At 46.1% G+C, this 21085-nt stretch overlaps 1 protein-coding gene across 8 annotated transcripts in view; it reads left to right on the forward strand.

Moving 5' to 3' along the window:
* SLC24A3 (solute carrier family 24 member 3) overlaps positions 1 to 21085 on the forward strand; it is a 110444-nt gene that overhangs the window by 82656 nt on the left and 6703 nt on the right. For 4 of the 8 annotated variants that reach the window (XM_086879422.1, XM_086879426.1, XM_086879424.1 and 1 more), the window contains exons 8-16: positions 303 to 328; positions 1902 to 1955; positions 3498 to 3643; positions 6219 to 6379; positions 6934 to 7207; positions 8762 to 8928; positions 9747 to 9861; positions 10723 to 10835; positions 20211 to 20276. In XM_086879422.1, coding sequence (XP_086735548.1) covers positions 303 to 328; positions 1902 to 1955; positions 3498 to 3643; positions 6219 to 6379; positions 6934 to 7207; positions 8762 to 8928; positions 9747 to 9861; positions 10723 to 10835; positions 20211 to 20276 — 1122 coding nt within the window. The remainder of the gene's footprint in view (positions 1 to 302; positions 329 to 1901; positions 1956 to 3497; positions 3644 to 6218; positions 6380 to 6933; positions 7208 to 8761; positions 8929 to 9746; positions 9862 to 10722; positions 10836 to 20210; positions 20277 to 21085) is intronic. The other 4 variants (XM_086879423.1, XM_086879429.1, XM_086879428.1 and 1 more) reach the window with 1 other exon arrangement.

The following is a 21085-nucleotide window of genomic DNA, read 5'->3' on the forward strand; positions in this document are numbered from 1 at the left end:
GAGTGGTGCAGCCCTGCCTCTGGCTCACCGCTGCTTCCCCTCTAACTGCTGCACAAGGATCCGGTGGCATTTGGGAAGGAGTACCTGCTTGCCTTGACTAGGTGAGAGAAACTAAAGGCTGAGAAGTTCAAAGGCTGGGAAGGAGGGCAGTGCCAAAATACACCTGAGCTTAATGCAATTGCCACAAACTCTGTGCTTTACTCTTACTGGCTTGCTTTACTCTGTCCCCTGCCTCAGGTGATGACTTATTTTCAACTGTGGTTTTGTGTATAACGTGCTATTTTAAAATCTTTTCTCCACAGTTTATTTATGATGAAAGAGTTTCCTGGTAAGTGAATCCTTTTTAAATTTTTTTACTTTTTTTTTTGTTATACCACAAAAGCTGCCATAATTAGTGTTTATGAGGAGAAAAGGAGAAAGCTAAAAAGTTCTGCAGGGCAGCTATTTGCTTCTGTGTGAGAAACGTCAGCACAAGAGAGGCTAGAATAAGTAATTTTTTGAGCTAGAGAAGACAGCCCAGGAGAGTGTCACTCAGACTGTTCCTGGTACAGCAGCAGCAGTCAGTGCCCTTTGCATGCCCTGCAGCAGCCTGGGGATTACAGTGTGCTCAGCAGAGTTGTGGGTGTGCCAAGAGGGACCACCCAAGCAGTCATAAGTAAGTGTGTAGCTGGATTTTTCATAGTTTAGTGAATGGCCAATTTAGAGAAATAAAAATAATAATAATAATAAAAGATATCCCTATTAATGTGTTAAAGTGCAGTGCAGTAGGTATGGTGGTTTAGGAGAGCTGCAGATACTTCTCAGTTGCTTTGGTCTCATGGTTTTGTTTCCAACACATTCCAGAGGTGTTGTGGTGACATCTGGAGGTGACAGCTTTGGCTTTGGTATCACTCCCAGCTGGTGTAATTTAGATTACAAGCACTAGGGAGCATCAGGCTGCTTAGGCTGGTGTTTTCCCTCACTGGCTCTTGCTCATTTCAGAGGCAGGTTTCAAATACCCGTTCTTGGCAATGGCCTTGTTTTCTGTGTTGGTTTTTTTGTGTGTGTGTTTTTTTTTTTTAACTGAAATTCACTCGAGGGCTAGTTGTATTTAACTGTGCTCTTAAAAATACAAAAGTAAACCATAACACAGAAGCTGAAAGTTGAATCTTCAGAAGCAGGGAATGAGACATTGATACAGTTAGTGCAATATCTCACAATCCTTGTGGAGAAAATGTTCCATGAGTTTAGCATACAGTAGTTTGATAATGGATGATTTCCCAAGGGCTAACAGTTTGTCTTGGGGAACAAAGCAGAATATAGCATTTTGGACAGTGAAAAAAATTACCTAGAAACAAGCTCTAAAAGTCATATTGTAATTTGTTTTCATACAAATTTCACGATTCCATTAGTTTGACCCAGAAACAGCAGAGGGAAGAGACCTGTCAGTATGTAATCAGCAGTTTGAACTGCTGTCTGCTGCACTCAGTGCTCATGCAGCAGCAGTAGTGGCAGAGCAGCTGTCCTTGCTCAGGTTGCCTCAGCATGATCAGCTTTACAAAGCCCAGCATCCTGCTCTACACCCCTGCAGGCAGAGCAGGGTGGCTGCTCCCCTCCCTTGGCCACATCCCATGGTTATGGTCCTGGTGTGTGATTTGCTCACTGAACTCCTGGGTTTTGCCACTTGTGCTTAGCTGACAGGTCAGTTTGGCCAAGTAAAACCACAGAAGCCAGGAAAACAAAGGTGGCATCATGCATGGATGTGCGAGCCGTTTCTTTATGCATCCCTTTTTTTTTTTAGAGGAACGTTAAGGCAGCCCAGGAGGGTCAAGCCTTTCTCTGCACACTTGTGGTGTGGCAGATGGGGAATGGCTGATGCCGTGCCCTGCTCTGATGTGTTTATGTGTTGCTCTTGTTTCCAGGTGGGAGTCCTTAGTCTTGGTGCTGATGTACATCATCTACATCTTTATAATGAAGTAAGTCAAATGTGCCCTCAGCTTATCTAAATTCTAAGGCTCCCTGCTCCCCTTGCCTCACCTAGCCTTTACAACAAGAAGCAGCAGCCTCCAGTTCTGCCAGATGAGGTTTAGCTTGGCTGTTAGGGAAAATTTCTTCACCAAAAGGGTGAAGAAACAGGCTTCCTAGGCCAGTGGTGGAATCATCTCCCTGGAGGGGTTTAAAAGATGTGTAAAAATATGGCACTTAGGGACATGGCTTAGCTGTGGGCTTGGCAGTGCTGAATTAACACTGGACTTGATGACTGCGGAGGTTTTTTCCAACCTAAACTATCCTGTGAATCTGTGCTCTATGGATCTTGTCCTGTGTGAACTGACCAAGGCTAATGCAGACAACCTGTGGCAGAGAAGAGACCTGGATCCATTCTCAAGTCCCACCAAAATAGTCTCTTCTGACTTTGCTCTAGTATTCCTACTCAGAAATAAGCAGGAGTGAGATTCTAGTCTACTTTTTGTGGGTGCAAAGCTCTGCAGCAGCTTTTAGCAGTTCTGCTTGCCTGGAGACCTGTGATAAAACTACAGCACAGTCAGCAGTGATTTTCTGAGCATCTGGCCTGTGTGATTTCTTCCACACAAGTTCTTGCTATTAAAACTGGTCTGTTCTGCTCCTCCTGTCTTGTTTTCAAAAGCCAGTGGAAAGGAAACCCAGATTCAAACTGGAACATTCAACAATACCTACCAGCTGCCAAGCACACCACTGACTCTTGTCTCCGCAAGTAAGACTAGAGATTTATTTTGAAATGATGAGTAGAGTAAATATTGTGAAAGCAATTCTCAGTGAGAACAGCAAAACACTCAGGCTGGCTGAAAGGAACACAAGTCAGAATTCATCTAATAACTGAAAATTTTGACATGGAGGGTAGGTTCACTCTTGGAACAATTAACTGACCAGCAAGACAGTTGTAATGTGTGCAGTTTTTTTCCTAAAAAACAACGTTGTAATGTGAACAGGCTTTTCAGACCTGTTTGGATATAGCTTGAAAGGTGGTCACCCTAGTTAGGGACCTCTGCCTGGTGTATACAGGGGTCTACCCTTGCCTTTGAGTGTCATGGGGAGAGTCTTGGCTCATATTTGTGTCCACTCTCGGATGCTCCAAGAAACAAGGATTATTCTCCACCCCTGCCAAAGCTGACGTGAATTTAGCATAAGGTGTTGTGTTTCTGTATTGAGTCGTCACGGTAAAATAATGGTGATACTCAGGTGTGGTTATGTGATAAAAAATATACTTGGATGATGACAGGCAAAGATTACTTATGATGCAGAATATTCATTGCACCTAACACATAAAGGTGCTTGTCATTCAAGATCCATGACTTCTATCTTTCATAGCCTTTTGGGTGCAGAGAGACTGTGTGATGTACAATTTAGCTGGAGCTCTGGGATACTCCTTAAAACCAGAGGAGTTTTCTTCCCTCCCTTAGCTGTATTGCATGATACAAGGCTAGGAAAGGAAGGCTGTCAAGAAATAAAAGTACATCCTTGAGTTTGTTTCATTTGTGCAGGTACAACTCAACCATTCATCACTGCTTTGAGAGGAAGACAAAAAACTCTGCAAATATGGTGAATGGTTTAGCAAGTAACACGGAAATGGACGACAACAGCAACTGCGACGCCACGGTGGTGTTACTAAAGAAAGGTAACTGTTCCAGTAAGTCACCCTCTCACTTGCATCATTCTGGGTGTTCTCTCCTTGCTCACATGGTGGGCACTGCTGCTGTCTTGTAAGCCATGGAATAGGAGGGGCCAGGTGGCCCTTGTGGAACCCCTCTCACAGATGGGGGGCATGGTGTGGTGATCCCAGCCACCACAGCCTGTGCTACTGGAGGTGGCTGAGGCCTCTTGTGGCTGATTCTTGCTGCTGGACAAGTGCTTGGGTGTAAGGACTCCTTCAAGCCTAGGGGCTGCTGTCTAGCCTGTTACAGCCATTTAAAATCCTCCTGTGGGCACTGTTACTCTGCACTGAAGTTGCCCGTTTACAGCGTCTCCAGTTAAATTTAACTCCACTCCAAAGGGACATCAACTGAGCAAGAAAAAAGGCCCTACTTAGTGCACAGTGTACACTTTACTCCCAGTGAGGGGACAGTGAGGACTCTGTGTGGGTCTGGGTACTGAGCTCTTACTTCACTTGCTGGCTTTACCATGCCCAACTTTTCCATGTAAGTGGTCTTTAAGGGTATTTCACTTCAGCTGAAATCCGGTCCAGTTTGACTTTAGTCATGATCATATGTAAAAATGGTTGTGTTTCTTCAGCTTAAAAAAAAATTCCCCCATCCTGTAGCTCAGCAGCAGTAGTTCAATGTCTGCATTTGCAAGGATGTCCTAAACTGTATTCACAGTGGATTTATTTTGTCTTTAAAACAGTCACCAAGCATGTGTAGTATCTGCTTGGGATGTGTATGTACCTGTCCTCAGAAATAACACTTCACTTTTCCCTGAGGCACTGACTTAGGCTGAGAAGAAGCTCTGTCTTGTCTGTCTTGTCATCTGTGGTCTCTGACCACAAATGGGCTGCCTCTTGTGTTTAGCTAGTCTATCAAAAATCCCTAACCAACCAACCAGCCAACCAAAAATAGGTCTCTTTTCTTGCACACAGGGCTTGGTAGGCATAGTCAGTATACAGGAGGCAGTTAAACATGAAATGTAGTGGGGTTTACTTGCAGCAGCAAATGCTTGGAGTCTGCCAGCTCTGAGTTACAGGTCTGTAGCAGAGGGATGGCTGTCAGCAGTGCTGTGCAGTGTGATTTGGGGAAACTGCTTTTTTGGGAATGGCTCTCTGTCGCCTGGAGCTCTCCACAGCAGAACTGTGCTGGCAGTGGAAAAACTCAGGAAAGAACAGGAAGGCTGGACTGGGAAAACTCACTGAGCACAAACTCAGGCCTGGCACGTCCAACTTTAACCAGTGTCCTCAGGGTTAGTTCTGATGGTGGGATTTGGTTTAAATGTTCCCACAGTGGGTTTTTGCATACTCTGCTGGTAACTTTTTGATTCGGACACTTGTGGTTACTGGCCGAGGAAGGAAGACAAAAGGATTGCTTCATCTTCTTGCAGATTGTTCCTGTATTTCTTTGGCACTGGGCCACGGGAGGCCTGGAAAGGCAAGTGGTGCTGCTTTGTGTCCCAGCCAGGGGCACAGGGCCACCAACAGCACCTGCTGCCATGGGGTGCCTGGGGGTTTCAGACACTCTGTCTTCTGAGGCCTTTTCCGAAGCTTTTTCTGAACAGAGGACCAAAAAGTCTGAAACAGAAAGATTTCTGTGTTTGGCAGTTCTTCCAGTTGCCATTCAACAAATGCCAGTGTGGGAAAATGCACAAGGAAAAGCTGTCTGGTTGTTTTTTGTTGTTGGTTTGTTTTTTTTTATTTCTCTAATATGACAGAGCTCAAATATCTACCCTATTCCATGGAAGCCTCAGTAGAGAAAAAAACGTAGCATGAAGGCTGAGGAGATAGTCTTCTGTAAGTAAGACCAGCAGTGATGATTAAGAATGGTACTACCACAAAACATTTGCCGGTGTTTAAGACTGGTTTTAATAAACCTGTGCAGAAGTGTGTTGGGTAAGGCTTCGGGTTTCCCTGCTGCCAAATCCCAGTCCTGGTGCAGAATTCACAGCCCAAGGTGTCACGCAGGTGCAGGAAGAATGAACCCCAGAGGCAGCAGGCATCGGCACTGTGCCCCAGGTGGAGCACGATCCAGGGACCGGCCTTGTCTCCCTGTCCCTTTGCTCCCCTGCTGTGGATTGCTCTGGCCATGTGCACTTGCTGCTGGGTTTGGTGGCAGCTCCCAGTCGGGAGCTGCAAGCCCAGGGTGCAGGAACTTTGTTTTGGTTTGAGTTGGTACCTTGCAGGAGCACAGCGTGGATGAGGACAATATCCTCACAGAAGTGCAGATGACAGCGGGACGTAGCTGCCTCGGTGGGATAGCTGCTCTTGAAGCAGTGGTCTGCCGAACGCAGGCCTGTGATCAGCTGTGCAGAGCAGCCTGAGTTCTCTGTAAGGAGCATGGATGATGATTCCACATTGGCAATTTATTTGAAAACAGGAATACAGAGTGTGTAGAAGGCAGAAATTAAGGGCAGATGAGGCCTATTTTGAGTGGTGTGGCTGAAAGAATGGTTCTTACAAAGAACTTCTGGAACCCATGGGTTTATTCTTCTTAGAGCCACACAGAGCAGAGGGAGAGACTGCTGGAAGAAGGCCTCAATTTGTTTTTGTTCCTTGGCTACAGGAAATTTCCACCGTAAAGCCTCAGTGATCATGGTTGATGAGCTGCTCTCTGCCTACCCACACCAGCTTTCATTTTCCGAAGCTGGGCTCCGGATCATGATAACCAGCCATTTCCCTCCCAAAACACGTCTCTCCATGGCCAGCCGTATGTTAATCAATGAGGTGTGTCTTTTATCTCCCCCACCTGCCCTTTTCTTTCTGAGTTTGCCTTTTTCCTGTGGCAGTGTTTGGCTTGAAATGCAACTCTGGTGTTTCTTCTGGATCCCTGATAGCGCCTTCCCAGATGTTATCCTTCTGACACTGACTTCACTGAATCATCCCTTACTCTCTGTCCCCGTGGAGGTTTCTAGCACAGGTTGTTATGCAGTTATGTTACATGTAGCTGTTGCTCACAGGAGGTGCCCCCTGCATAGGTGTGTTTAATAACATGGTACTACCCCGAGACTGCACTTAGCGTGTCACTGGTCTTGGAGTACTCCTGGAGTCAATTCCACAGCCACTGGACCATCTCTTGTAATAGCTGTACATGTGAGATTTATCTAGTGGTCTGCAAGCAAGCATCGCATTGTACTTGTTGAAAATCATTCCTTTTGCTTTTAAAGATAAATTTTTAAAGAATTCTACACATCTCTCTAGCTCTGTTCCTCCCTTTTGCTTAAAAAACCTCAAATTTAAAAAAGTCTTATCTTTCAGCAAGACTTTGGCTTTATTTGCAGAGACAGAGGCTGATCAACAGCAGGACCTACACCAATGGTGAGTCAGAAGTAGCAATCAAAATACCCATCAAGCACGTGGTGGAGAATGGAACAGGCCCCAGCAACTCTGCCGAGCGCGGCGTCAACGGCACGCGGCGGGAGGAGGACGTGGCCGAGGCTGGGAACGAGAATGAGAACGAGGATAACGAGAACAACGAAAACGACGAGGAAGAGGATGAGGATGATGATGATGATGATGACCATGAAGGGCCATACACACCTTTTGACCTACCCAGTAAGAAGCTCCTGCATTTGTGTGGTGTTCGGATATGGTGGAAAGCATTGCGGACTCGCGTAGAGGTCTTTGGGAGCTTCCATCAGCTTTCACTTTGCAGTGAGGCTCCTGGTCACATGTAAAAGGGATGGGGAACTGGGAAGCAGCAGGAACCTCTCAGGGTGCAGGGTCCTGGGGCTGGCACACTTCTGCTGCAGCTCCTGTGTTGGCTCTGTGCTGCTGTTGCAGTCATAGGGGAGATGCAGCAATCTCCACAGGGTGGATTCTGCCCCCAGAACATGGCTCACCCCCTGGAGAGATGGATCTCTGCTCACTGTGGAGGAAGCTGAGGGTGTCTGGACTGCTGGCAAGGAGCCTGAATGAAAGTCAGATGTGCCCATGGCTAGGACATACCTTTGCTGGGAGGTGAGGTGTGCTCTTACCTCAGTTGGACAGTGCAGTGCTAGTGTGGGCAAGGCACTGGGGATGTTGATGTGGGGCAGAGACACAGGGTGGTCCTGAGTGTCTGCTTTCCTGCTGTTCACTAGGCACTGCCACAGTGCTTCTTGCTCTGCATGGAGGGCTTAGAAAGTCGGAGCAGCTGTGTGACTCGTGAGGACCCACATGTGCCTCAGGCTGCTGGCCATTGCACCTGAAGGATGGAGATCTCCTTTTAGCCTAGTGCCTCTTACCACATCGGGGCTCTGGTCCTGGGGTGATCATGATCATGCTGTCCTGCCTTTGAGTCACAGTTGCCATAGCTGGCAAGATCTGCTGTGTTGCAGGCAGGCTGGAATACTGTAGGAATTGGTCCTACACTTTACAGGCAAAAAAAAATTTTGGGAACTCCTGTTCAGGTCTCACTCAAACAGCATTTCTGTAGTTTGAGTGAGGAGGAGAAGACCTGAGCCTTAAAGACAGTAGTTTAGATGTCCTATGGACTCTCATATGTGAAAGGCTGGCATGGACCTCTGGAGATCTCTGGTTCCAGCCCCTGCTTAGAGCAGGTCCTCCGAGCCTGTGTCCAGTTGAGTTTTGATTATCTATAAGGATGGATATCCAACAGACTTTTCAGATTGGAACAGATCTGTTCCAATGTTTGACCACCCCCACAGCAGAAAAAAAAGAGAAAATGCACAACTTAAGGTAGCATCTATTCTGAATTTCCCTTATTGGGGAAGTTGAGTCTATTGGCTTTTGTAACTCCCCTTGTGCAAGGAATTTTGTAATTCTCTTGTGAAGGGACTGCCTTTTCTGTACCCTCTTATTAGGTGATTGAAGGTGAATCAGATCTCTTTCTTGGACTTGCATTTTACGTGGTTTCTGTAAGAACTTGACTGGGGAGGAGGGGGAGCACATGTGGTCTGACCTCAGGGAGGTCCTTCATACTCCTGTGTCTGTCTCTGCCCTCCTATCTGCCATCACATGGTAATCTTCTGAACAAGGAATGGCATGTTGGCATAACAGGCTGAGGTGTTCCTGGCGTCTTGCTTGCACATGCTAACAAAATAATAGCGTTCTGAAATGCAGTAGACGTGACTTGTGGTTGTTTCCCTTTGTTTTGTCATTTGACAGCTGGCAAGATAGAAATGTTGAAGTGGGTCTTCACATGGCCCTTGAGTTTTGTCCTGTACTTCACAGTGCCCAACTGTAACAAACCCCACTTGGAAAAATGGTTCATGGTCACCTTTGCTTCTTCTACCCTGTGGATTGCAGCTTTTTCTTACATGATGGTGTGGATGGTACGTACTAACTAACCCAGAAACCACTGCCTGGGAGCAGAAACACCAGGGGGTTTGTCAGTCTAGAAAAATGCATAGGAAGTTCTACACACCTGAGTTTTCAGGTGAGAAACCTTTGGTTTGCTTCTATTTCTATTGGACCTGTCCACACTTAGAGAGGAAAATTAGGGGCCAGTAGCCATGGCCTTTGAACTCGATTTAGGGCTGGCATTTCATCCAGATTCTTCACCTTGGGCAACAATTAGAGCTGCAGCAGTGGAACGTCTCCCAGTCCTGCAGGGTAGTGTGAGGGTTGCTGAGTGACCATCTGGCCACAATAACTAACTTTTCACTCTCTTGGAGCAAGCAAGCAAGCTGAAGAGATGTGGAGTTGTGAATATTAACACTTTGAACTCAGCATGAACAGTAGCGTGGCATTCAGTCAAATTCTTGCAGAACTGGAGCCATAGGGTGGTTTTGTGTCTGCTTAGCTAGTATTTGTATGTAATAATGTTTACAAACCTCATCTAAGATCAGGAGACAGTTACCCAGGGTAGTGAGCGACCATATAGTCTCTTTTCCGGGTTAGTATCAGGAAAACTGTGGATGGCATGTATGGAACAACTAACCTGAGAGGGTACACAGCAGGTGAGTGCTATTCCCTGCCAGTTGATGAATATACCAAATAAAGCCTGTCACAAAAACAGCCTCTATTTAAAGGAAGTGTGAGTTTGCACTGAGAGATACCCTCTGTCTCACAGCATCTTGCAGATTTTGGCCAAGTTGGTCTCGGGTCTTAATTCTTGTAAGCAGCTTGACAGTTTTTTTCCTTTTCTTAGGTGACAATCATTGGGTACACACTGGGAATTCCAGATGTGATCATGGGCATCACTTTCTTGGCAGCAGGAACCAGTGTGCCAGACTGCATGGCAAGCCTTATCGTGGCCAGGCAAGGTGGGTCATTGCTGGGATGGCATCCTGCTGTGGAAGTGTCCTGACATTCTCCTCCTCTTCAGGTAGCACAGATGTTTCCTCAACAGGAGAATATACAGAGCTCTTCTCACAAGCCTGAAATTTAAAGCAAGAGCAAAGAAGGAAATAAATGGTGCTGCTGTTGCAAGGCAGTTAACAGGTTCTCAGCAGCAGTGTGGAACAAGTTCTGGCACTATTTTCAAATTCAAGCCTTCCTCAAAAATCACAGTAATTTTCTTAATTTGAATATCAGTGGTATTACAGCTATTTGATGGCATAAGAATTTTTCAGGTCACGTTTTGCATCTTTTCTTCACAGTCATAAGGACTGAAAGATACTACTGTTTTTAAGGAAAGCAGCTCCCCACTACTTGTGGCCCCAGCAACAGGTGTGTTAAGAGGAAAAGCAAGTGCCAGTACTTCTTTGGGGAGCAAAACCAGTGGCTCTTCATGGAAATAAGCAGCTGCTGAACAGACAACTCAAAGACCTTTTGCAATCAGTCTGATACAGAAGCTCACGTGTCATGGTCACAGTGAAGTGTCTAAAGCCCCCCTGAACATGGCACCAGAGGGCTGGCAGGTCACAGCCAGCACAGCGGGGCCTCTCAGCAGCAGAGGATTAGTGGAGAGGAATTCTCAAAGGATCCTGGAAGGAAGGTGGATTAAGCCCCTTTAAGCCTGCTGGCCTTGTATGATGGGGAGAGGGCAAAGGGAAGGGAGAGAGTGAGGGTCTTCTTCCATAAATCTTGGTCTTAAGCAGTGGAGATTGCCTGGATTGCTTCAAATTAAAGCCGCAAAACTTTTCTGAGACATGTCTGACAGTATGTGGTTTCCATTCCTGCAGGTATGGGGGATATGGCCGTGTCCAACTCCATCGGAAGCAATGTTTTTGATATTTTAATTGGCCTAGGCCTTCCATGGGCTTTGCAGACCCTAGCAGTGAATTACGGATCATACGTAAGTCCTACATTTCTTCACATTGTTGTTTTTATTTATTTATTTATAATAAGCTAGATCTATCAAGGAAGAAAAAGAAGTCCAAAATTCTGTGGACTTCATTTGAAAAAACAGGTAATTTTCTCTGTTATGATATGGGAGAAGTAGAAATTAATTGTCACTGGACATTTCCCATCCTTTTGAGGACAAGTACTTCCATTTCTTCCTTGAAGATAGAAGTCTGTGCTGAAATAAGCTTGCTGGCTAGCGTGCATTGGATTTTCATACTCTTGATTATATTCCAAGTAAGAATGACCCTGTTTTTAATAAGGCAGGGGGGATAAACACACAGGTGAAATATAAAATACAGGTGAGATCCGCAGGGCTTTTGATTGGAAAAATTATGGTATTACTAAACTGTTAACATAATGGAAAGTGAAGGAAACTGTTAAATAGTTGGATGTTTCAGAGCATGAGCATCAGCAGGAAACTCTGCAGAGCTTTCCTGTTTAAGACAAAACTACCCAACACCAATGAACTTATGCTGTACTTCCCAAGGGAAAAAAGAGCCAATCCCTTCCCCAGAGTTGATGCAGCGTTCCTTCTGAGAAGGAAAAGCAGGAGATGCCACAGAGTTCTAGAGGGAAGTTGCTGTGGCTATTGCTGTTACCTGGGCACCACTCAGGCAGCAGCGTAGGGCAGAGGGGGAAGACTGTTGATTACAGTCACTGAGTGAATGCAAAGTTAAAAGGCAGGAGAATGACAGAACCGTTGAGCTTGGCAAGTACCCCTGGAGTCCCCAGCCCTCTGCTCAAAGCTGGGTCAGCTAGAGTAGAATGCTTAGGACCTTGTCCTCTTGGGTCTTGAGTTCTTCCAAGGATGGAGTCTGCAGAGCCGCTCTCAGCAGCCTGCTTTGTCGCTTAACCACTCTCACAGTTAAAAGCATTCTTCCATTGTTGTGGCATTTCTGCATTTAAAATTGTGTGGTTCCTCTTGTTCTTTCAAAGGATATCACTCAGAAGAGTCTGGCTGCATCTTCTCTGTCATCTCCCATCAGATCCCCCTGAATGTTCCCTTCTGTAGGCTGAACAGTCACAGCTCTCTCAGCCTCTCTGTATACAGTCAGATGCAGCCATCCCTTAAATCTTCCTTGTGGTCTTTCACTGGACTTGCTCCAAGAAGTCCATGTCTTCCTTGTAGTGAGGAGCCCAGAGCTGGACCAAGCACTCCAGATGTGAGCAGAGAAGGATCATCTTTCTCTTCCAGCTGGCAAACACTTCTCCTGATGTAGCCCAGGATGCTGCTGGTGCTCCATGCCACAGGGGTGCATTGTTGACTTCAGCTTGACATCCACCAGGATCAACAGCTTGGCCAAGCTGCTTTCCAGCTGGTCAGCCCAATACTGATATGTGCTGTTATTCCTTCACAAGTGCAGGGCTTTTCCCTTTGTAGATGTTAATGAGTTTGCTGCCTGCACCTTTTTCCAGCCTTTTCAGCTCCCTCTCTATGGCAGCACAGCCCTCCAGAGCATCATCCACTTTCCCTGGTTTTGTATGAGCTGTGAACTTGCTGAGCCTGCTCTCTCCCCATCATCCAGTTCATTAAAAAAGACACTAAGCAGTCCTGACCCCTGGGGTAAGGCCCTAGTGACTGGTCCCCAGCTGGGCTTGGAGCACAGTGCTTTAGCTGGTTATCAGGCCATTCCACTGTCCACTTATCTAGGCTGTTCTTCCTCTGTTTGTCCCCCAGGATGTTTGAGAGAATGCCAGAAGCCTTGCTAAAGTCAACATAAACAATGTCTGTTGCTCTTCCCTTACCCAGCAAGTCCCCTCATCATGCAAGGCTGTCAGGCAGGGTCAACAGGATTTCCCCTCCACAAATCAATGTCTTGTCCTTCATGTATTTAGAAGTGGTTCCCAAGATCACGTGCTCCATCATCTTTCCTGGGATCAAGGTCGGGCTGACCAGCCTTTAGTTCCTCAAATCTTCCCTCTTGAATATATGAGTGCCACAAGGAAGCAGTACTGTAGGAATAAAATCCCTTTCTTTAATGAGGGGTTTCTCTATAGCTCATCTATGTTTTTGTGAAAAAGGATGAAAACAAGTGGCTGAACAGAAGCAGACAGCTTTCATGGAGGTGTAACTGTATCACTACTGCTTCACACACCCAAAACGGCCATTGTACAGTGTGATCACATGGCTGGAAAAGGCAGTCTTGGAAACAGCCCCACAATTAGCAAAAGGGAGTTTCCTCAGTTTTCACTTGCTGTTCCTGGATTTCTCTCCAAATCCTTGGGTAATTGGAGTTTGAAACAAAGCAAGCCCCCTTTTACCACACCGTTATTAGTAATTAATTATTGTGGTGGCAAAGGCCAGCATTGGCTGCTGGGTCAGGTGTACCTTGGTGATGGTGCCTAGAGCCCCAAGGTGCTGTTTGCTATTCCAGGGGTGTGGCCATAGTCCCTGGCCCCCAGGTCAGAGGGGGCAGCAGATGGGGAGCTCCAGTCCCTGAGGTCTGTCACGCTGAGCCTCGGGCTGCTTGCATGAGCAGGCCCTGCTAGCTGCACTGGGGCCCCTGGGCTCAGGCCAGCCTGGTTGTCCACTGAATGTCACTGTGGGTCAGAAGTACTAGGTGATTTCTGAGTTAATGGTACTACTCCTCTGGTGTTTGGCAGGACCCATATGTGTCTCTGTAGTATCTCCTCCAACAGGGGAACTCCTCAGAGCAGTCTTGATGCCCCTGACTTGCATGCAGAAGCAGGAAAAGATGTGTAGAAGACAAAAAGGGCTTGCTTGATCACAAGTACTTTGCCGTGGTAATCCAAAACCGTGTTTGCCTCCCTAGAATATTCAGTGTTAAGTGGATGGTGGCGAAGTTAAGCTCTTGCTGAAAGTAAACACATTTTAAGAAACAAGCTGTAATAACTTCCGTGGAAGCTGTGTCTTTAAAGGTAAACTTTAATGTAGGAGAGCCTCCTAGAAGCCCCCTCCAGCCTTTCTTTTTTGGGATTCTAAACACTCAGGGCTTTCTCTAGGGTGTGGTACATCTCTAATGTCATACTAATAATCTCTAATATCATATCTCATATATCAGTAAAATCTGTATACATATATTGTTCCAGGCTGCCTGCCTCAGAATTCCCTGTGAACAGATTTTGCTCCCTGTTAATCCTGGTGTAAAGAATTCTGCTATGTTACTGTTCAAGAAACGAGATTTGCTCCTTCCTGATGCTGTGCATGCAGGTGTGTGGAGCAGCCTGGTGCCCTGTGATCACAGGCATTCAGCACTCTCTCAGCCATTCAGTGAATTGGGACTTGTTGTTTAGACAAGCTCACTCCATGGGATGGTGTCTGATGTGGGAAAAGGCAGCTTTGTGATCTAATGGATCCATGCATCAGGAAAAGAGCAAGAGGGGGGACCTGTCAGAGAGACGAGTGGACTTGCTGGAGTCACAGTAGGAGAATGGCAGAACTGGAAATAAGCTGTGAATCTCTGCAGACACATCCTGATGCTGGGTTGCTAAATCACATTTTGATGGAGTGCCTCTCTTCTGACTGCCCCTTCCCCAGCCCCATTGTCAGTGGATGCTTCAGCTTAGTATTTATTTTATTCTTCCTTCCTTGTTACAAGAAGGGAAAGGAAAACTATCTTATGATTCTCAGGCTGCATCTTGGAAGCATCAGGTTTATATGAGGTTTTCCTTCTTTGTTCCTGCTTTAAATGAAATATTTTCCCCTAGGATGTGGTTACACTGCAAGTACCTCACCCTTTGCCTTCAGCTCAGGTGTCAGTTCCAGAATTCCTGGCTTGGACCAAGCCACCGACCCTTTTCCCATGAAAAGGCAGATCTAATCAGGATTAAACTTCCCTCATCAGACCTCTTCTGTTGTTAGAGTGCCAAGCAAGTCTTTCACCCAACTATATTATTTTAAAGGTCCTTGTTCCTGAACACTCATTAATATCCAGGTACTAACTCTGCCTTCCTCTCTGCTTCCCCGCTGGAGCTTCTGTCTCCACTGCTCACTTGGCCACCCTCCTGCAGCAGCTCTGGCCTTCTGTTATGTACACAGCTCATCTGGCAGGCCAGCAGGGCTTTAAAAGGAAGGAAAAGGAGGAAAAGCAGCATCACTCCCGACCTTGAGAGTCTTGACAGAGTTCACTTTCTTCTCTCTTCCAGCACTGAGTCCTGGACATGTTGCTGACTCTCTAACCCAGTAAGCATTCTTCCCCAGTGCACCTGGTATATGCAGAGTGGAAGGATGTTTGCTCCATATCTTCCATCCAGTTGCTTCCCTCTGGAATATTCTTTTGCATGTAAACCAGACATCATCCAGCAGTATTTTAGAGAACGGGAGTTTTAGCCTAAGGATAAAGAGACAGGCTCACTTGATCACATCAGCATTTGGGAGTATAATCATGTCAGCTCAATTTGCTCCTCTGCCTGATAACTTCAGTGAGTTTCAGCAAAATTTGACAGTACATAAGAAGTCTGAGAGACCTGACATGCCTTCCACGCAACCAAGCAGCTTGAGACAGTAGGAATAATCCCAGTGCAGTTGTCTGTAGGCATCAGGGAATCCAGAGGGAAGCAAACGCTTGCAAAGCATACATGGAGATGGGAAGCATCTCTGCTTTGCTCCTCACTGAGCAGTTGATCTTCACTGGTTTAATTCCAAGGCACTAGGGTGAATGGTACATTAGGACAAAGCTGGCTCCCTGGCTTCATGGCAGAGAGATTATTGGGATGGTCATACTGTAGTAGAGCAAAAGTGTCACTGCCAACCTCCTAGCGTTATGGGAGCTCTCTCCAGCCACAGCTCCTGCATCTCCTGCGTGATGCCCGGGGTGGCCACGTGCAGTACTCCAGGTATGTACCCTCTGCAAAGTGAATTTTGTGATATGGAACAAAACAGGGACACTCTCTTAGGAGTCTAAAAGCAGGTTTGAGAAGGAAATTCCATTTAAATGTGCAGGAATGCATGAATGTTTGAAGCTCCAGTTCACTCAGACCACTGTCTCAGGGCAAGACCTCGGGAATGCAGGATTTAGACTGAATTTCCACTGCCAAGCAGAGACACTGAGGGAGAAGGATACCCAGACATACAGAAGACCTGCAGCTTTTTCAGCTGAGGGACTTGAAACAAAGTGTAGCCCTTCCGAAATTCCTTACTGGGGGAATTTCTGTCATATTTGGGTCCTGAAGCAAGACCAGTGTGGGTTTTGGCAGTAGCTTCTTGTTTTCCCTTAAGCAGCTGCCAGAAAAGAACTTGAGAATGGAATAATTTCTATTTCCATTGTTTTTCCTCTGCTGTTTAGCTTCAGCCTTGGTTGCCACAGCAGCATGGGAATGGCTGGAGCTGGTGGCAGCCTCTTTGCATCTGCTGCACGAGCAGCAGGGAGGTGGCCCTCCTCAGACTCAGACAGGAGGCTGTGAGTGTGCAAACCTTCTGTGTGTGATCAGCCAGAGCAGCATTCTTCTGCCTTGCTTCAGCACCTACACACAAGCCCGTCCTCAAAGGGGAGCTTGGGAATGTGCATCCTTCCTCCTTGCACTGTGAGGGAGTGCTTCTTCTGCAGAGAGTTTTCTCTTGGGGAAGAGGCATTTCCTATTCTTAAATGAACAGGGAACTGGGCTTTTCCTTATACAATTTAGATGACTCCAGCTGAGACTCTTTTTCTGGTCTTTGCTAATACCTGAAATTATCTCCTCCCTTACTGTGAGATTTGAATGTTTTGCTGCCCTTTTTTTTCCCCCTGAAGTTGCACATTTTCACATATCCCAAGGAAATGTATTCCATTGCCTCTTCCAGGAAATACCACTCTACTCACGAGAGGACTGCTTGACTGATTTCTGCCCTAATATGACAGATCGAGGACACATTTTTCTTAAGCTTTAGTTTCAAATTTCAGAATCTTCTGGGCTTCTGTGTTCGTAGTTAAAAGTCATGATAAGAAATGGGGTAGGCTGGTGATTACCAGAGGAGTGGAATCAGTTAAATCTGTACTTCCAGGGCTGTAGATTGATGGGAAATTCGTGAAACAGCAGTAGGTAGTCCAAAGTCAAATTCAGGAAAAGAAAAGGTTTGTCAGGAAGCTCAATTGGCTGAACTAGATACACATCACAGCTGGAACTTCTGGAAGAACAAGTGCAACTGTTTGAGTAAAAAAATGTTGCTGGTGAGCTCAAAGTACTGGAAAAGGTGTGAAGAATTCCAGATGCTTCTATTGAGGCTCAGGAGGTGGTGCATGCATAGCACCTCCCGTCCATGGAGCAGGCAGACAAGGGACAGGAAAGGACAGAAACAACATGTGAGAAGGGCTATAAAACAATTGAGAAGCAGACAGGAAACAACAGAAGGACAGCTGGAACAAGTGGACATTGGTGTAAGCTTGTTCCCAAAGCACACTTGCCCTGGGATGAGGGGGAGGTGGATCCCATGGGTGGGTGCCCGGTGTCATTGCAGATGACCTGGACTTGCAGTGCGGCGGGGTTACCCTGGGCACAGCACCATTCCCATGGGTCTGGCTCACAGGGAGCGATGCAGGGCTTGGGCAGGGGCATGCCTCACCTCAGCAGCCTCCAGCACATGGGGAGAGCAGAAGGATCCTTCAGGTAAACAGAAAAATACAGTGAGAGGAGCAAGGCACGCATGAACCGTGGGGATTCCGCCTCACTCGGATTTCACTCTCTCAAAACCACTCAGCAGCACTGTATGAAAACCGCCCCTGGTTCTGTAGGATCACTTTCTGAGGTAAATAGATGCCTGTTAAAAAATGTGGCAGGGCTGGCAGGAATTCTCTTGCTATTTAGGTTAATTAATAGCTCTCTGCTTTGCCCAGCAGTGGGAGCTGGGCTAGATACCAGGCCAGGAATAATACCAGGCTGGTTAAACCCAAGTTGAGAATTGTTAACCTGGAGTGAAACTCCAGTGTTTTGGTCCAGTAACCCTGCGAGGAGAACTTGACGCTCATGCTGCAGAAGTTGGCCATGTTTGCTTGGCCCACGTAGGAACAGCATGGTGTGTGTGTCTCCTATATTGGTAAAGGTGCTGTAAATAATTAGCATACATTTTCTGCTTTTGAATTATCCCTAACAGCATCTTTTATTCACCTAAATGACCCCCGAGGAAGAGACTTGCAGATAGCCTGAAGAAAGCAGCCCCAAACACCTCTCTTTCAAATCACTGTCCTCAGCAAATTGGACACAGAGGCCTTTGGAATGCTCTGCTGGTTTTATGGAGGATGAAGTTGTAACTTAGAAGCAGTATCTGCACTTTAGGTTAAATTCAGACATTTTCCCTGCTAAAATAATTCCATTTTCTTCATTTGCTTCCTTTTCCTTTAGATCCCTTTCCAATTGATACATTTTATACTGACAGTTTTTACAGATAATGGCACTGGTCAAACAAAATTCCTGACCAAAAGCCAGACAGGAATTTATTGTAAAATTGTATCTCTTTGCTAGTCAGCTGCTGTTCATTTGGGATAGCAGAGAAAGCAGCTTTAAATGTGTATTTTAGTTTTAGTACACAGAGTTAGTGTAGGGCCTTTTTTTTACTTTATAATGATGGAAATGCTGGTTAGCTGTTACGTGTGGGCCATTCTGATGGGTGGAAGCCAGAGAGGAGGAATGGATGCACAGGAATGACTGAAGCAGAGCAGGCTGGTCCGTCTCTGAAATTTACATTAGCAATGGGATCGTGACATTTTTCATCTTCAGTTATGCAGACAGTCCCAAAATCAGTCTTCATGCCCTGAAGCAATCCAAATCCTCCATTTCTTTGAGCAGATGAGAATATTGTATTTAACATTTAGTGGCCATAGGAATGTAATGGTGTCCATCCATACTCTTACAACGCATTCATCCTAAAGAAATCCTCCAGTACCTTTCAGGCAAAATGATCATCATGGCTGTTGCCTTTTCCATGGTGTCAACAGCCAGAAGGGAAGGAAAATGTGCCATTTGAGTGAGCTGGTATTTTAACATGTGTGAAGGGAGCAGCGAAGTTCGGGCCGCGGGAATTGGCTTAGAAGATCCTGGGTGTGCAGAGTGCAGTGCAGGCTCAGAGTTCCCAAGTGTCAGGGCTGATGGGCCTTTCTGACTCCACAGGTCAGACTCTCCCCTCGGTGGTCCCTGGGGAGTGAACCTAAACCATCACTCTGGATTTAGGAGCACTCCTCGGGTGGAAAGGATTTCCTGGCTGCAGTGCAAAATGATACAAGTGTATCAGTATTCCTGCATTGTTAGAATTGTAGTGCTGCTTGTCACATTAGCAGTACCCACATGTCCTGAAAATGGGATTCCTTATAGTCTAACTAGAAGGATGGGAGCACTGAGAGGCCAACCTTCCCTAGGAGGATGTCCCATCCACACAGTAGCTTCCGGAGAAGTGCTTTGAGAGACTCCACTGAGTGGATCTGATGATGCAGCAGGTGATGCTGTTTGGTGTCATATAAAAATGCCCAAAAGGATAATGATTCCCAAGAGAAGGATGGGAAACCAAGGAGAAGTGTAGTCCTAGCTGAAGAGTGGGATTGGAGAGATGGCTTTACTCCCTGTAGCCTTCCTTTATAATGATTGGTTTATGTCTCACAGAAATCATGTTTTAAAAGGTGTTTGGGCCTTAAAGATGCAGGTGAGTTCCTTAGGTTAGACTCAAAGCCTTTAAAAGTGGCAGTTTAATGGCTTCCCAGCTTTGACGGACCTGCATCTCGGTTCTTCTCTTGGACAGTGACTGTAACTGGGGCTCTGCCATGGAGACAGCTGCACCAGAGCCTGTAATGTGCCTGGTGCACAGTCCTGCAGGCAGTGAGTTGTCTCCTTGTCTGATCTTCCTCAGTGCTAAATCAGGTCCAGCCTGTGTTAGTGTGCCATGATGCATTGATACAGACAATTTCCCAGCACCTGAAGCTCTGGGTTTGAGATTCCTGACTCATTCCGTCACCAAGAGGAGTAAGAGTAGGGAAGAAATAAGGTGAGAGTAGGGTAGAAGTCAGGTGCTTGTGTGTGTCCTTGTTTATTTCCCCCCCTTGTTTATTTCCAGTGAAGCATTAATTGGTGACTGAATGCAAAATCTCCTTTCTCCTGCTTGTTCTTACAGGATTCCATATAGGAGTTAGAAAATGTCATGATATAATAGTATAAGGGATGGAAAGTGGAAGTGGAAGGCTGTGAAATGCTGTCAGGTCCTAAGGATGCTCCTCTAATAACACTCCTTCTTTGGCAAAATAGGGAGTAGGCAAAGTTATCTGTGATGTGATGGTCTGACTTGGCATTTACAGCTTGCAAACCACTGTTTAGCAGCTCAGCAGTTTAGGATTACAGAAATATAAGCAGAGAGGAATATTGTTGATTGAAATTGTGAGATGGTTTGATAAACTTCCTTCTTTTACAGATTCGGTTAAACAGCAGAGGACTCATCTATTCTGTCGGTCTCCTGCTGGCGTCCGTTTTTGTCACAGTATGTATATAGTCTTTTGTTCTTCTTTCCAAAAGAGATATGTTTATAGACATTTTCTTCACCTGCTCCTTTCTCAGCTCCAGTTGAATCAGTGGTTGCAAAGTCTGTTATTAGGGGATAAGGGTGCTCCTTGCTGTTGAAAGCTTCCCAAGGCCTTGATCTGGCTCTTGGCAGGAGCTGTCGCTCCCACGGGGTGGCACTCCTGCCTGTGTGTTTGCCATGGGAGGAGCCTGGGAGAGCCATTAGTCTGGTATTTCGGTGCTAGAGCTGAAGCAGGTCCCTTGATGCATGATGAGATCCATTTTCCTGTGAGACAGGCAGACAAAATGCTGAGCAGGTCCAGAAAAAACAGTGCCTGACAATGTTTCTGTTGAACTCTGTACTTGGTATTCCCTGACCTTTCTCAGAAATGATAGAAGAGGAATGAGGTGACATCTTCCAAATATTTTTTGGGGGGAGGGGGGTGGTGTCCTGTGCAACGCACTCCAACACAGTTCCTGCAATTCCCACATACACAAGACTTCAATCTTTGGTGGGAGCAAACTCTGCAAAGTTAAGCAGTCTTAGACTGTGTGGCTCTAGATTGAGATGCAGAAGAGCACATGAAACATTTTGTGTGTAAAAAAAATAAAAGGAACCTGGCCTTTAACTCCATTTCTAATTGAATTAAATGAGACTGTTCTTGCCAAAATGAAATTCACTGCAGAAACAGGTGAGGTGAGGTGATGTAAGTCAGGGTGGCTTCTGTGACTGCTGCTCTGATTTACTTGAGCTGTGGTTTTCAGCTCACTCGGTGCAGTTTGTGATTG

The sequence above is a fragment of the Cyanistes caeruleus genome, chromosome 2, assembly GCF_971803275.1.
Source record: "Cyanistes caeruleus chromosome 2, bCyaCae1.hap1.1, whole genome shotgun sequence".
Classification (NCBI taxonomy): Eukaryota; Metazoa; Chordata; class Aves; order Passeriformes; family Paridae; genus Cyanistes; species Cyanistes caeruleus.